Raw genomic sequence first — 14471 nt, 5'->3', positions numbered from 1 at the left:
CTACGGACTTAACATGAAAAGGTTTCTGGTTCTTTAGAGGGTTTCTAATAAATTTGCCATTAATATAATTTTTGTTCGAACCGGTGTCTATAAGAAATTTAAGTTCGTTGCCATTTTTCATTCTGAAAGGGAGGTATGGCAACGTTGAAGCTAGTCTAAAAAATTAACGTCATCTACAATTGCCAACTGATCGTCTAGATCCTCCTCGTACGCTTCCTAGGAAACCTCATATTCCTGTTCATCAGAACCATTCATTTCATCCGGCTCTGCATCCTCACGTATTATAGTTTACCTGCCTAGTCTGTATTGATTGATCCACGTCCATTGGTACAGCAGGTTTAGGAGGAAGTGGGGGTCTGTATCCTCCGTATTGGGGGTGTCCAAAATTATTCACTACTGGAGGTCGATTCGAAAAGTTCGCCGGCCCTCCGTATTGTTGTTCTCCACTTCGGAAATTCTGATAACGATATTGAGTAGGGCCTCTGTACCTTTGGTCACCTTGAAAATTCCTATCACCAATCGTCAGCTGTGGGTAAAAATGTCTAGGAGGGTTAGTTTGGGGGATCCTGTTTGGTCTAGATCCTTTCTCGGTAGCGTGTTGAATACGCACACCTAGATTACCTAATTTTAAACAGGCATTTAGAGCCTGAGGCAAACTTGTCGGGTTTGTAACACTCATTAAGCTTGGAAGATTACCATTAAGTCCTCGAATAAAGGTGTCCAAAGCCTTGTCCCTATATGTTTGGGTCAATACATCCAAAGCCTCGTTCCCTATATCCAGACAATCAATCTTGTCCAGAATCAAAGACAAATGGTGGTAAACCTTCTGGTAAAAGTCTGTTATAGTTTGCCCACCCTGAGATAGGACGGTCATTTGATACTCTAAGGTCGAAATATCTCTCTTATCTGAAAAATGAAGCACTAAACACTTTCTTATCGCTTTCCAATTTAATGGGGTCCGATAAGACTCCAAAGCCGTGTCGGCCTCACCAACAATTTTATGCCTAACAGTGTGTAGAATTGTGAAGTATTTGGTTGTTCCCCTTTGTGACTCATAAATATTCATGATTCTATCAACTGCTTTCCTCCACGAACTAAATTCTCCTGGCTTGCCCGAAAATTCCCTTAACGTCTTCACTATGTCTGGTATTCTCTCTCCTTCTGAGATATCCCCAGATCCTTCTATGTCGACATCTTTAGTGGCGGTAACATCCTCCCCCTGTTTGAGAAGGTTTGCCACCGTCTCACTTATTATTCGTTTCACCTCATTAGTCTGACTTTCCGTAAAGGGATTAAACCTTACGGGAGCTGCCCCAGAAGGCGAAGATGTCTGTCCTGAAACACTCATAGCTTCGACCCTTGTTATTAAGTTGTTTAAATCTTCCGGCATTGGCCGCTCGAAAAAAAGGAGAAAAAGAAACACCAAATCCTAGTTCTCGTCACAAATCTATTATCAAAATTTCTTTAAACTTATTTCAGCACGGATATGACTCTTTAAATTTGGATGCCACACTCTATTTTTTTGTTTAACTTAATCTAACATTTCATATTTCTTACATTTGTTAATTTCGCACAAATATGATTTTTTTGTAAATTTAGATGTCACACTTTATTTTTTGTTTTACCTTACTCTAACATTTCTTTCTTCTTACTTTGTTATTTTTGTTAAACGTATTCTAGCACAAATATGATTTTTTGTAAATTAGATTTCACACTTTCACTTTCTGTGTTATTCCTTATTTTGTTTAATTTTATTTTAACATTTCTTCTTTTTTACTTTTGTTAAATTTATAATAACTTACTAATAATAATTTGATCATTTTCCTTATATCCCGGTAGTCCGCTAGTTCTTACGTAACATCCTTTTCGTACTCCTACTCAGGAACGGTTCCGTACCGGCAGTTGGGATGTTTTAATCCTTTAACGTTGGGCGCCAGTTAAATGTTAGAAGTTAAAGTTTATTTCACACTGCTATGGTGTTTCTTTATTTTGTTACTAACATTTATGTTGCGGTGCTATGCACCTCTCTTTGTTGGATTTACAATTATGATTAACTTCAACTTAAAACTAATATTATACTGCAGCCTGGTCGTGCTCGTTATTACGCTGAGTCATCACTTGCGGTGCGCTGGTATTAGTGCGCGTGTTTGTGGCGGATGACTGCATTAGGATTACGGTCCGAAACTGAATATGTTAACGGTTGGTGGTCAGTGAAGATGTTAAGAGTCTTCACACCATAAAGGTAATGCCTTAGAGTTTTTAGAGCCCAGACTATTCCTAGAAGTTCCCTTTCGTTTGTGGCGAGATTCAACTCCTTATCCGATAACGCTCTAGAAATCATAGTGATTGGTCTTCCCTCTTGGGATAGGACAGCACCTAGACCATGCCCTGATGCATCAGTAGTAAGGTCGAATGCTTTTTTATAGTCAGGGTACATCAACAAGACGTCTTCTGAACATAGAATATTTTTTAATTTGTAAAATGCATCCAGTTGGGAGGCATTAAGATTGATGATAACCTTTTTGGATTTGGTTGCAGGAATTTTTCCGTTTTCTCCTTTTAAATTATCGGTTAAAGGTTTTGCAATTTTGGCAAAGTCCCTTATAAAACATCGGTAATAGTTCGCTAGCCCAAGAAATGATCTCAAAGCGAACAACGTCGTTGGTTCTGGGAAATTTTGTATGGCACTTATCTTTGATGGTGCCGTTTTTATACCTTCTTTTGATACGACAAAGCCAAGGTATTCAACTTCGGATTTAAAAAAATTTGACTTTTCAATAGAGACTCTCATGTTTGCATCGAGCAGTTTCCTAAGAACACAGTCGATATGTTTTACATGATTCTCTTTGGTTTCTGAAAAAACAATAACGTCATCGACGTAAACATAGCACGTTTTACCAATTTCCTCTCTGAGTATGTCGTCTATAGCTCTTTGAAACATACTCGGAGCGTTCTTTAATCCGAATGGGAGACGGCAAAATTCATACTTCCCGTTGTTTACAGAGAATGCTGTTTTTTCCCTATCTCTTTCTGCGAGAACAATTTGGTGAAACCCGGATTTCAGATCTAAAGTGGTAAAGTACTTTGCTTTACCTAAATTTGATAATATCATTGTTACGTTCGGAACAGGATATTTATCATTAATTGTTTTGGCATTAAGCTTCCGATAATCTATAACAAGACGTTTCTTTCGGTTACCTAGATTGTCGACACCCTTTTTGTCGACTACCCATACTGGGCTATTAAAAGGTGACCTCGAAGGTCGAATTATACCATCTGCTAACAACTTTTTTATTTCTGAGTTTACAAATTCAGATACCCCCATTGGGTATGGATATAGTTTAGAGTAAATTGGTTCTTCGTTCTCCATGTTAATAGTAGCAACGATATTTGTGTTGTAAGGTAGTGCTTCTTTAGGATCAGCAAAAACCTTCATTCGTTTTTTTAACATTTTCTGAAAATCCGCCTTAACTGCGAAAGGCACATCAATCTTATCAATTTCTATAAAATTAACATCTGTACATTCAAAAAATTCAATAAGTTCAGAGCCAGAATTATGTAGGATGACTCCTTTATTTAGATCAATGTTTGCATTGATTTGTTTTAATAGGTCTAAGCCCACAATAGCGTCAAATGTTGTTAAAGTTGGCAAAATGAAAAATGTGGAGTTCATGCCGAATAAATTTACAAAACATTTTTGTTTAATAGGTGTTTGTCCATTGACAGAGTGAACCGAGAAAGGAGTACTTACAGGAATTATATGTTTCAGTTCATGGAGAGGTTTTATATAATTTTTCGAAGCCCCTGTGTCAATTAAAAGGCGTATTGGTTTCCCCGCTACTGTCCGCCTTACAAACGGTAGTAGGGACCTTCCTCTAAAAAATTAACATAATCACAATCTTCCTTTAATTCGTCATTTATGTCTTCAAATTCAGAGTGAGCTATGTCACCATATTGTACCGCCTGCTCTTCCGGAATTATTTGATTAACTTTTTGAAATTTTGGGCCCGTACTCCGGTCAGACCCTGCTTGACGCTTAAAAGGTTGTCTGTGAGAATTTCTACCGTTACCATAATTAGTCGGTGATCTGAATTTGGAAGACGTTGGGTCCAAGTCCATTTCTTCGGTTTGATCTCTAGGCTGTAAATTAGCATCAGCACCCTTTTCGTAATGTGGGTTTTTGTGTTTATGATAATTTTGTTGGTTATTGTTATAACTATTATCAGACGGTTTTCTTAATGGAAGTTTTTTTGAGGTTTCAGACCTACTCTTTTTTTCATCATTCCTATTTGCAAATGATGTAGCAAAAACGTATCTTTCATGATTCGCCTCCACTTCTTGCGCTAAGGCTAGAGCTGAGGGAAGATCAGCGGCGCGGGCCGCGAAGAGTACATCACAGAGAGGTTTCCTTAATCCGGAAACAAATACTCTGAGTGCGTCTTGTCGGTATTTGTTATTGATGGCTAAAGCTAAATTCCTGTCATAGCTCATAATAGTTTTATTTGTTAATAATGAGAGCTTTCTCTCCACTTCATCATAAAATTGTATCACCGACTGTCCGCCTTGTCTGAGGGTACTTAGTTCCTGTTCGATCAGGTGAATTGGTTGTTTATCTGAGTACGTAAAGTCCAACCTATTTATTATAGCTTTAAAATTTAACACCGTATTGAATGATGCTAATACTGCATCTGCCGGTCCTCTGATTTTATTTCTAATGATACAAACTGCTTGGTAGTGCCTTGAGCTACCATCATATCTTTCAAAAACTTTATACGCGTTATGTGCCGCTTGTCTCCACGACACATAATTTTCTATTTTCCCGTCAAATTCGGGCAAAGATTTAATAACGTCTAGCGACTCATCGCATGTTATTGTTGAAAAAATTTTTACTTCCTCATACGGTTTTACATCTGTTTGTCCTATGGAAATGGACGACAATTTTCTTGATAGATCGTCGACTTTTTTGTCGACTTCTGATTTATGTGTCTGAATCGCTGCACGTACAGCGGATTCTATCAATTTTGAAATTTCGTCCGCGTTCATAATATATTTTTTTATAGAAAAGTTGGTATAACACAATCTTAATCACTTCACAGAAATTGAAATATTTTAAATACGCACTATACGAAGTAAAAAAAAAAAAAAAATCTCTTGATATTTTCACCTGTTTTTGGACACACAATTTTTTCGACAAAAATTTTTTTAAATTCAATGAGTAATACACTTACATGACTTTGTTTTATATTATAATATGTTAGTGGATCCTTAGAGCTTCTTAGGGCGTCTTTTCTAGAGTGTAGAGCTTATCCCTTTTGCGTTAGTTGGACGACTTCATACAAAGTAGATCCTCCGTTGGGTAGTTTTCGTTCTGGTTTTTGTGTAGACCTTATTCCTTTTGTGCGAGTTGGACGACTTGAGTAGTTTTTGTTCTTGTTTTTGTGCTGAGCTTATTCCTTTTGTGCGAGTTGGACGACTTGGGTTGGGTCAGAGATTACTTTTTTCAAAGTAAATCCTTTAAATAAGCCCCACGTTGGGCGCCAGTTAATAAAAAGACTTGTGTGCCTTTTGGTGAGTTAGAATGAACTGCCTTCTTTATTCAAATCAAAAACTTATTCTACTTAAACTAAACAAATCAAAATTGCTGACAATACGCTGACACTACACTTCCCATGGTCACGCCACCAGACGTAACACGACTCCATGCTAAGCACACAACAGTCAACCAAGCAAAGCTCACAAAGGCAACATTGTTGCCTGTTAGTTTGGCAGGGATGTGCTAACTTATATTTTAACTTTTTGCGTGCGTTAACGCCCTTAAAGGAAAATTTGTTATCGTAGTAAAAAGTAGTAGATTCTTGCAGTACGGGAACAGACCACATGTCGTACAGCATTTAAGCGGTGTACACACTATTACTTTTGAATGACACTCTTGCGCAAATGTTGCTTTTCTGATATTGTGACATCTTATATTCGTCATTCATCTGGGAACCAAGAAAATATTCATGGTTGTTGGATAGTCTGTAACCGATAATAGAAGTGATAGTCAAGATCAATATCTCTTAATAAGGTCACCCAGGTAGCAATCGAAATAGGAAAAAAGATGTTTTTATTTGAAGTCTGTTTTATTGAAGTCAAAAACTTCGACTTTGTTTACGACTTTAGTTAATTCACAATATCCCACAGGTCTCCCTGGATGGCCTTATTTATAGGTCACGGTCAAGATCTATTAATAAGGTCACTCAGGTAGTCATCGAAATCGGAAACAGCTGTTTTTCTCACCGTGCACCGCTTTATCATAGTTGGTCTGGATCATGGCACAATAAATAGGTAGTCCATTTAACGCAGCTGATGGCTTGATTTACTGTCAAAGTGCGTAATTTCTACTTGAATACGATGTGCAATGTTGCCAACCATGTGAAATATTATATGGAAAATTTTGACAGATGCCCGAGACACCACCTTATTATTGCATCATGAGCTATACTTAATCCAGACCAAGGCCTATAAATAGAGTCGATCAGGGAGACAAGCTGGATATCAGCTGCCGTTAAGTTTGCTGTCAAAATCCATTATTGTGAATTGACTTCAATTGTGAAAACGTAAATAAAAGCCAAATTTTTGACATTCGACTTGAGAAAAACATCTGACTTTCACTCAGCAACGTTCTGCGTATCACAACAGCAACCTTTTTTGTCTCGATCATCTAAGGGCTAAGCAGAATGTTCGTGTTGAGCCATCCGTCGCGTTATGTGTTATCAAAAATAAAACAACCAGACGGAAACCAAAACACTAACAGTACGTTTACATTGTTCTGGATTTCGTTAAGCCTGATGGTTAAAATTGTCAATTCCATTGTATATATGCCAAATAAATGCTCATAAAGCAGTACGGGAACAGACTAATTGTGTTTGCTGTCGTACACAAAAAAAGTAAATTTATCATGTTAATTTATAAATGTTAACTATCCATCTCTGAGATAGATTTTGAATCAACGGTTTTCACTGTTGGCTGTTTACTTTCAAAGCCGGCATAATGTACAAGTGCTGGTTAACGAAAAGCAAATATAAACGGAGGTAAAAATATGTAAAACTGTGCATATGTTGACGCATAATTCTTTAAAAAAATATGCCATAAAAATATATTATGGTTATATGTATATATATATATATACATACTGATAGCTCGATACACATTTTTACTCGATCTGTGTGAACGTTATTTCCAGTCATGCTTTGTTTAGTGTTGTAAAACGATTGTTTTAAAAGTGACACATTCTCGGAGCGTCCTCTGCCGGTGACAAGCCATACTATTATTGTTTATCTCATCATTTCTCTCTGAGGGGGGTTGTTTTTCTTTGTGGTTCGTGTACGTTTTCAAATGGGAGGGAACTTTCTATTTTTTGAATATACATCCAACAACACAACAACTAAAATCCACCGCATCCATTGAAGAAAATAACATTTGTAGCGGATACCAATTCATGACCATCTGCTGGTTGCATTTGAATAGACCAACAGCTGCTTCTTGCTGTGCGTGGCTCGTGCTAGTGGGTAAAAGTAAAATTGCTGATTGCATTCCATTGCATTCATTTTCCGCTCACGACACATTATGGAACGTCGCCTGCCCAGAACACCACGAATAAACGATACAATTGAGGAATATTATGAAAAATTTGGTAAATATCGAAATTTGGAAAAATTCCTACGCATAAATTCACCGGCGGGTAGCGAGGCAATATCATCGAACAGTAGCTGTGAAGCATTGGCGGCGAAAATGGCAGCTAACAACCCACTGGTTGCCAGCAGCAGTTGTTGTAAAAGTATGCCCAATATACACGAAAACGAGATGGTACAGTTTTGTGGTAGTGGTGGCACCCTAAAGGATATTCTGGTGGATATTAATATCGAATTGGAGGATGATGCCGTAAAGATATTTAGCAACTCTAGTGAAAATCTTCATACACCAAAAAAGGCCGGAAATGGCGTGGCCATACAAGAAGTTAAAACACCCGACTCCATTGCAAAGACTCATCGACGATTGGAATGGGATTCATTGGGGGATATTGGCTATAAAAAATCCATGTCCACAAGTAATATAAGTGTGCTGGAGAGATCATTGCTAAAAGAGTTCTTTAAGGAGAGCAGTGTCACATCGGAACCAGCAACTACTAAGTTGCATGACGAACAAAAGATATTGGAAGATAAACCACAATCGAAGAAGTTGGAAAATAAACAATTGGAAAATATGAAAAGCAATGCCATGGAACATGCTACCCCTCCTTTGGCTTGCAGTACATTGGTTGAGGGTCTTTCGGCCAACGTGAAAAGCCGTGGTGGAGCCAGACCAAAAATGCTGACAAAAAGTACATCATCAACATCACTGCAAGAGAAATTTGAAAAATATGCTCAAACCTCGATGGTAAAGCCAGCACCAAGTCGTGAAACTCAATCTCAAGAAATTCAAGTATCCCTCTGCTCATCGACTTCGGTAATTGAGGGTACAGCGACGCCTTCAAGTTTTGAATATTACTCATCAAGATCATCTAAATCCCGATCATCTATATCATCGGTGGCTGCCGGAACGTCAAGTAATTTGTCAAATGTCAGTATACCACCATCAGCTCAACATCCATTTATAACAAGCATTACAGATTTGTTGAGAAAACGAAAGGCATTAAATGAAAAGTCGATACAATCACGCAAACCTGCAGCACCACGAGAATGCATTAACGACTTGAAAAATCGCTTTCAAGCTGCCCTAGAGGAAAATAAAGAAAATCAATCGCATGCCAATACGACAACCGCATCCTCTAGTAATTCTTTTTCAATGACCCGACAAGCTCCTGAATTGGATTTGGGTATACAGCTGATATGTTCTCTTATCGATGCTAAAAAAGTTAACGAAAAACAAAAAAAGAAATTAATTCGTGATATAGTAAAACGTCTTACGCGTTTAGTTGATGAGCAGTCAGCAGTGCAGGAGCAGAACTCAGTGAGGGGAGATTCGACATCATCAAATAAATCAAATTTGTATGATGCTGTTTATTCTCGTCTGGGTAATGGTTCATCGCGAAGTATTCATGAATTTCCCAACAATAATGTTAGAGCATCAAAAGCTAGAGCTGAGGAAAGATCATTAGGTCTTAAATCATTGGACGGGAATGGGTCCTACAACCAATGTCTATCCCATATGACTGTAAATTCGACCAGTGAACAAGATGGTAGTCGAGGTAAGTATTATTTTGAACCCGATTTTATTATAACACTTAGCTGCATACTAATTACAATGGCATTATTTTCCATTTGTTGGGGTTCCAAAGTTCCGAAAATATTTTAAAGCAGTGTGCATTCCCTCCCATTTGAAAATACGGACCTATTTGTCACTTGGAAAAAATTAAATCCTAAACTGTTTGATCTAGTTTTAAAAATCAATGCCTAATGTTGGGTTCTTGGAAAAATATTTTAAAAATCCTGGGATATTTGACCATTGGAAAAAATATAAAATAAACCCTGTATATAAACCCTGTTCAAATCAGGATATATAGAGCAAACTCAGACAATTTTTGTTTTACTTGCCCTTAAAGAATTTTATTCATAACTAATCCTATTTTTTTAATTTCCAGGCAAACCTCGCAACGACAATGGCCGTGTTGTTCAACCTCATACCGGGCATATGAAAAGCGAAAATCTCTGTGACAAAAGCCAACAGACAAATACCTTAAATACAAAAACAACATCAACCTCTCCACCACCTACAAATATTTTAAATGAAAATCACAAGCAAGTGCCAATTACAACAATAGCAACAAAGGCTATGAAACATATCAGAGATGTGCAAAGTGAACTAATTACCGAAACAAAGGATGGGGCACCAAAGCCAATAGAAATGGAAAATTTAATATTGAATATTAAAACAACACGTTCAACACAGACAAGCAATTCATCTAAAAACAGTACTGAGATGTCTAAAAAATTGCCAAAGACAGCAAATTCAGCAAAAACCGCATCCACAGCTTCGTCGGAAACAAATGCCAGCAAAACAACCGGAACAACTTCAACCTCATCTAGATCATCCCATGATTTACCCACACAAAAGACAGTGCGAAAAAACCCACCAATTTCCACCTATGACACAGATGGCGATCAGGCCACCATGCGTGAATGGCTTAATCCGTTGACACAATCCGAAATTGAATATGAGGAAAAGAAACGAGAAGAAAGTAAAAAGAAGGCCGTCAAAGAAGCTCTTCTGAAACGGGAAAAAAGTCTCAAAAAATCCAAACAACAACATAGCAGTTGTGGGCGAGAGAAACAATTAAATTGGATTGAAAGTGAAATACATCGTCTGGAGTGTTTGAAACATTTATTACTAAAAGATCAACAACATCATCATCATGATAATACATCTTCTGTTCTAATGTCCTCCGATCAAAGTTCTGTGCCTTTGAAGGAAACCTTTAACTCCAGCACACAACACACGGATAAGCTGTATGACTCGGTGTACTCGGATAAATCATCTGTTTTAAGTGAATCCGCCGAACGTTTAGTTAAGGAAATTGAAGTAATACTCGAAGAGTCCAATGAAGATGTTTTGGAATATAATAATAATCCGGCAAAAGGTGCGGTTGTCGAAAATGAATTTGAGTTGCACATTAATATACAAAAAACTAAACACAAACATAAGGAAGAAGAAAATTGTGGACATAAACATGACGAGAAACCAATACAAAGACAAAAAATCGATACACCTCCAAGTGCTGGAACAGCCGATCACAGCCCAGCGGAAGGTGGAGAAAGTTTACGGGACATGGTAAAGCAAAGAAAACAAGAATTTATGGCGTCGTATAAAACTAAAAAACAAAATCATTATGATATTTTAAAGCAACAACAAAAGGTTGAGGCTGGATTTAAATATTTACCGATCCACGCAAAGGAAAGGCAGCAGGGTTATTATTCAGTACCCCACACAATGAATAGAAGATTTTCACCCACAGAATATGCCTATCCACAAAGTGATTTACCACCAACGCCACAGGAGATAAATACAAACAATTCCTCCTCAGGATCATCGCATGTGATTTATAGTACGGCAACAACCGGAGCATTTCAAAAGCGACCGGAATTACCAAAACCCTCAACATCTGTCACCACCAGCAACAGCACCACCACAACAACAGCATCTTCGGCCTCTATTTTTTGTATGTCCTCTGATTGTTCGGTACCAATGGGTTCGAAAAATTGTTCATCCACCCCGACAACAACTCATCATTATGATGATGTTGCAGCTGCTGTGGCTGGTTGTGCACAAACATCCGACTTATATCATGGTGATAAACATCAATTACAACCCTATATCCGGAGACAATGTCCCCTACCATTAAAAGACACTATACCAAACATAGTGAAGGCGGCTGCCATACAAGTTAAACCCAAGGGTATTGCATATGTTATCGAATTTGACAATACGAAAGAAATGAATAACAACAATAGCTGCTTAAAGAATAATGATGACAATCTTCAAAAATCGACCTCGACATTTACAACAAACAATCTGAAATGCTTGGAAAAAGAAGGTCCTCAATTAACACTGCAAGAACATTTGGAAAGAAGCAAACCGAATTTCTTAAAACACAGCAAAGAACGCAAAGCCATACTTAATAAACTGCAATCTATGCGTCAGGAACGCGATCGTCAATTAAGGGATATTATCGATAATACAAGTTTTAATTCCCTGGAGCGACGTTTGAAATATCTACCACCGCCACCAATGCGTAAGTGTTTTTTCCTTTCATTTGCCAAAAAATTATATACATATGTACGTATATAGATTTTTCTACTGCTAATTTGGGATTTTTTCTTATTGTTTTTATTTACAGAAAAGTTACGAATTTTGAAAACCAAGGAAATGAAGGCCTTAACCAACAAACGGGTTGCCTCTCTTCCCGAAGTTGTTGCCCGCAAACAACAAGAATTAGAAGAGAAACGACGTCGTGGCAATCGTATTCTGCGTGACGTCTTTAATTTGGTAAGTAAACGATTTTGATAAATATCTGCTTCTTAAAAATATTCTTTAATAATTTACGCCTTGTTTTGGTCGGTCCTTGAAAAATATAATCCTTAATAATCCGCTCCTTGTTTTGGTCTTTGTTACAGAACGGTTGTTCCATAAGTCTGGTCTTATACATGCAACATTTTTAAGCAACTTTGCTGCTACTCTCTTCCATTCTCTATCGAATTTCTTCCCCCTTGTCATTTTTTATACCTCTCACTTCTAAGAAGTCACCCGAGTTGCTTACAAAAGTTGCATGCATAAAACCAGGCTAAGCCGAGCTGCTACTTTTTTCCATTCTCTATCGAATTTCTTCCCCCTTGTCATTTTTTATACCTCTCACTTCTAAGATGTCAGCCGAGTTGCTTACAAAAGTTGCATGCATAAAACCAAGCTAAGCCGAGCTGCTACTCTCTTCCATTCTCTATCGAATTTCTTCACCCTTGTCATTTTTTATACCTCTCACTTCTAAGAAGTCAGCCGAGTTGCTTACAAAAGTTGCATGCATAAAACCAGGCTAAGACGAGATAAAAAAGATTTCCAAGCGCGTCGGTCTTGTGCGAATCTCCTCCAATTTCAAAGACCATGCTCCGAAATGTTGTCTTCTGCGGGAACCATCGGTAGGCTCGCTTTTATATGCCTTTTGAGCTGGGGCATTCTCATTCATTCGCACAACATGACCTAGCCACCGTAGTCGCTGCAGCTCAATACTAGTCAGTCGTATTGAGCTGCAACGATGCCGATGTCCGCGTATAGATTGTACAGCTCGTGGTTCATTCGACTCCGATATTCACCGTCGACGTAGATCGTAGATATTTTTTTCTCAAACACCTAAAGATCTGCCTCATCTGCTTGCGCAAGTACCCATGCTTCAGATCCATATAACAGCACGAGTAGTATCAGCGTCTTGTAAGTGTGAGTTTGGTCTGGCGGGAGGTGGTCTTGTTTCCAAACTGCTTACATAGATCATAGTAGCATCTGTTGGCCAACACTATCCTTCTCCGAATTTCAAAACAGATGTCATTAGTTTTATTTATGGCGGTACTAAGGTATATAAAATCTTTGACTACCTCGAAGCTGTAGTACTCAAGTTTAACAGTTGGTCCGAGTCTACTGGACGTCTTGCGCGTTGATACCATCAGCTTGGTCTTCACGCCGTTTACTGCCAGACCCACTTTGGCAGACCCTTTCTCAATTTGTTCAAAGGTGGCTGTTACCGCTCGCAATGTTCGACCCATTATATCGATGTCATCGGCGTAGGCGAGTAATATGTTTTGTTTGGTGTACAGAGTGTCATTTTTGTTTACCTTTGCCTCTCGTGTGACCATTTCCAGCAGGATGTTAAAAAGGTCACACGACAAACTGTCACCTTGTCTGAATCCTCGGTCGGTATTAAAGGGCTCCGAGAAGTCCTTTTTCGACTTCAACTGCTGATCTTGTGCCAGTTCAAGTTGTCATGCATATCCGTATTAATTTTCCTCTATAGTTCTCCTTTTTTGTACACGGGACACAGGATGCTGAGGTTCCAATCATTGGGCATGCATTCTTCTAGCCAAATTGTAATAATCAGCTGGTGTATGCTTCATCACCTTCAATCCCTGTATACTAAAGGAAAACCAAGGTAGTTTCCGATTTCCACGAGTCGCCCTGATGGTCCAACGTTGTCTAGGGCCACAAAAATTTGCAGAGGGGTTGAGGAACACCTAAATAAGATCCCAATAAAAAATAACTAAAAAAGCTTAACCCATTTGAAAGCTATAACGAATTTACTATGATTGTTTTAGATAGATTATGATTTAAGCATGAATTTAAATATATATTATTTTAATGTATATATAATTTTGAGTTCCTACATCTAGATACGATCCGTATAGACTAATTTAGAACAAAAAACCTCACGATAGTCCAATTTTTTAATGAGTTACAGAGCTATCTTTGGATGGGTACAAATGTACAACGGTTATTGATCTAAGTATACTTTTTTGGTTATTGACCGTAGGGTTAAAAATACACGCCTTATCTGGGTCCTTTAAAAATATGTACATATATTTTTATTTATTTTCTTTTCTCTCTCATTTCAGCGTCTACAAAAACGTGTACGCAGTGGAAAACTATCGTTGAATCATAGCAAAGTTGTTGTATGATAAAAATATATTTTTATTCTTAAAGACAATTCAATATTATAGCCAAAATATTGATGCATGTTCTTTAAAACAAATTATTTTTGTTTAAAAAAAATATTTAAAATTAAGCAAGAGAACGTATAAATTCCGTTAAATATGTTTGTTTTTTAGATAATAACTTTAGTGAATACTGGAAGAACAGAATTTGTTATAAAATAAAATGTTAGAATATTTCGAAAATAAATAAAGAAAATTTATTAAAAAAGTCTAGAAAATGTCACCTGCCAACCTCATTCTATC

The 14471-nt window shown here is 37.6% G+C and overlaps 1 protein-coding gene across 1 annotated transcript; it reads left to right on the top strand.

Annotated features, from left to right (window-relative positions):
* The first annotated feature begins 7608 nt into the window (after positions 1 to 7608).
* On the top strand, positions 7609 to 14192 carry LOC133334487 (centrosome-associated protein Alms1a-like). The gene is made up of 6 exons (XM_061542780.1): positions 7609 to 9229; positions 9623 to 9867; positions 9931 to 10230; positions 10309 to 11770; positions 11876 to 12024; positions 14130 to 14192. Exons 1-6 carry the CDS (start codon positions 7609 to 7611, stop codon positions 14190 to 14192), a joined length of 3840 nt encoding a protein of 1279 aa, XP_061398764.1.
* The last annotated feature ends 279 nt before the right edge of the window (positions 14193 to 14471 follow it).

Source organism: Musca vetustissima, unplaced genomic scaffold (genome assembly GCF_032173495.1).
Source record: "Musca vetustissima isolate MV318-11 ecotype Yass unplaced genomic scaffold, APGP_CSIRO_Mvet_v1 utg93351, whole genome shotgun sequence".
In the NCBI taxonomy this organism is placed as follows: Eukaryota; Metazoa; Arthropoda; class Insecta; order Diptera; family Muscidae; genus Musca; species Musca vetustissima.
The sequence above is the reverse complement of the archived record's forward strand: the minus strand, read 5'-3'. Positions and strand labels throughout refer to the sequence as shown.

Excerpts from the sequence above, each read along its gene's own strand:
- LOC133334487 (XM_061542780.1), top strand. The coding sequence starts at position 7,609 with ATGGAACGTCGCCTGCCCAGAACACCACGAATAAACGATACAATTGAG. Across the intron at positions 9,230-9,622 it reads TGAACAAGATGGTAGTCGAG|GCAAACCTCGCAACGACAAT; the intron begins GTAAGTATTATT and ends TTTAATTTCCAG. Across the intron at positions 12,025-14,129 it reads TGCGTGACGTCTTTAATTTG|CGTCTACAAAAACGTGTACG; the intron begins GTAAGTAAACGA and ends CTCTCATTTCAG.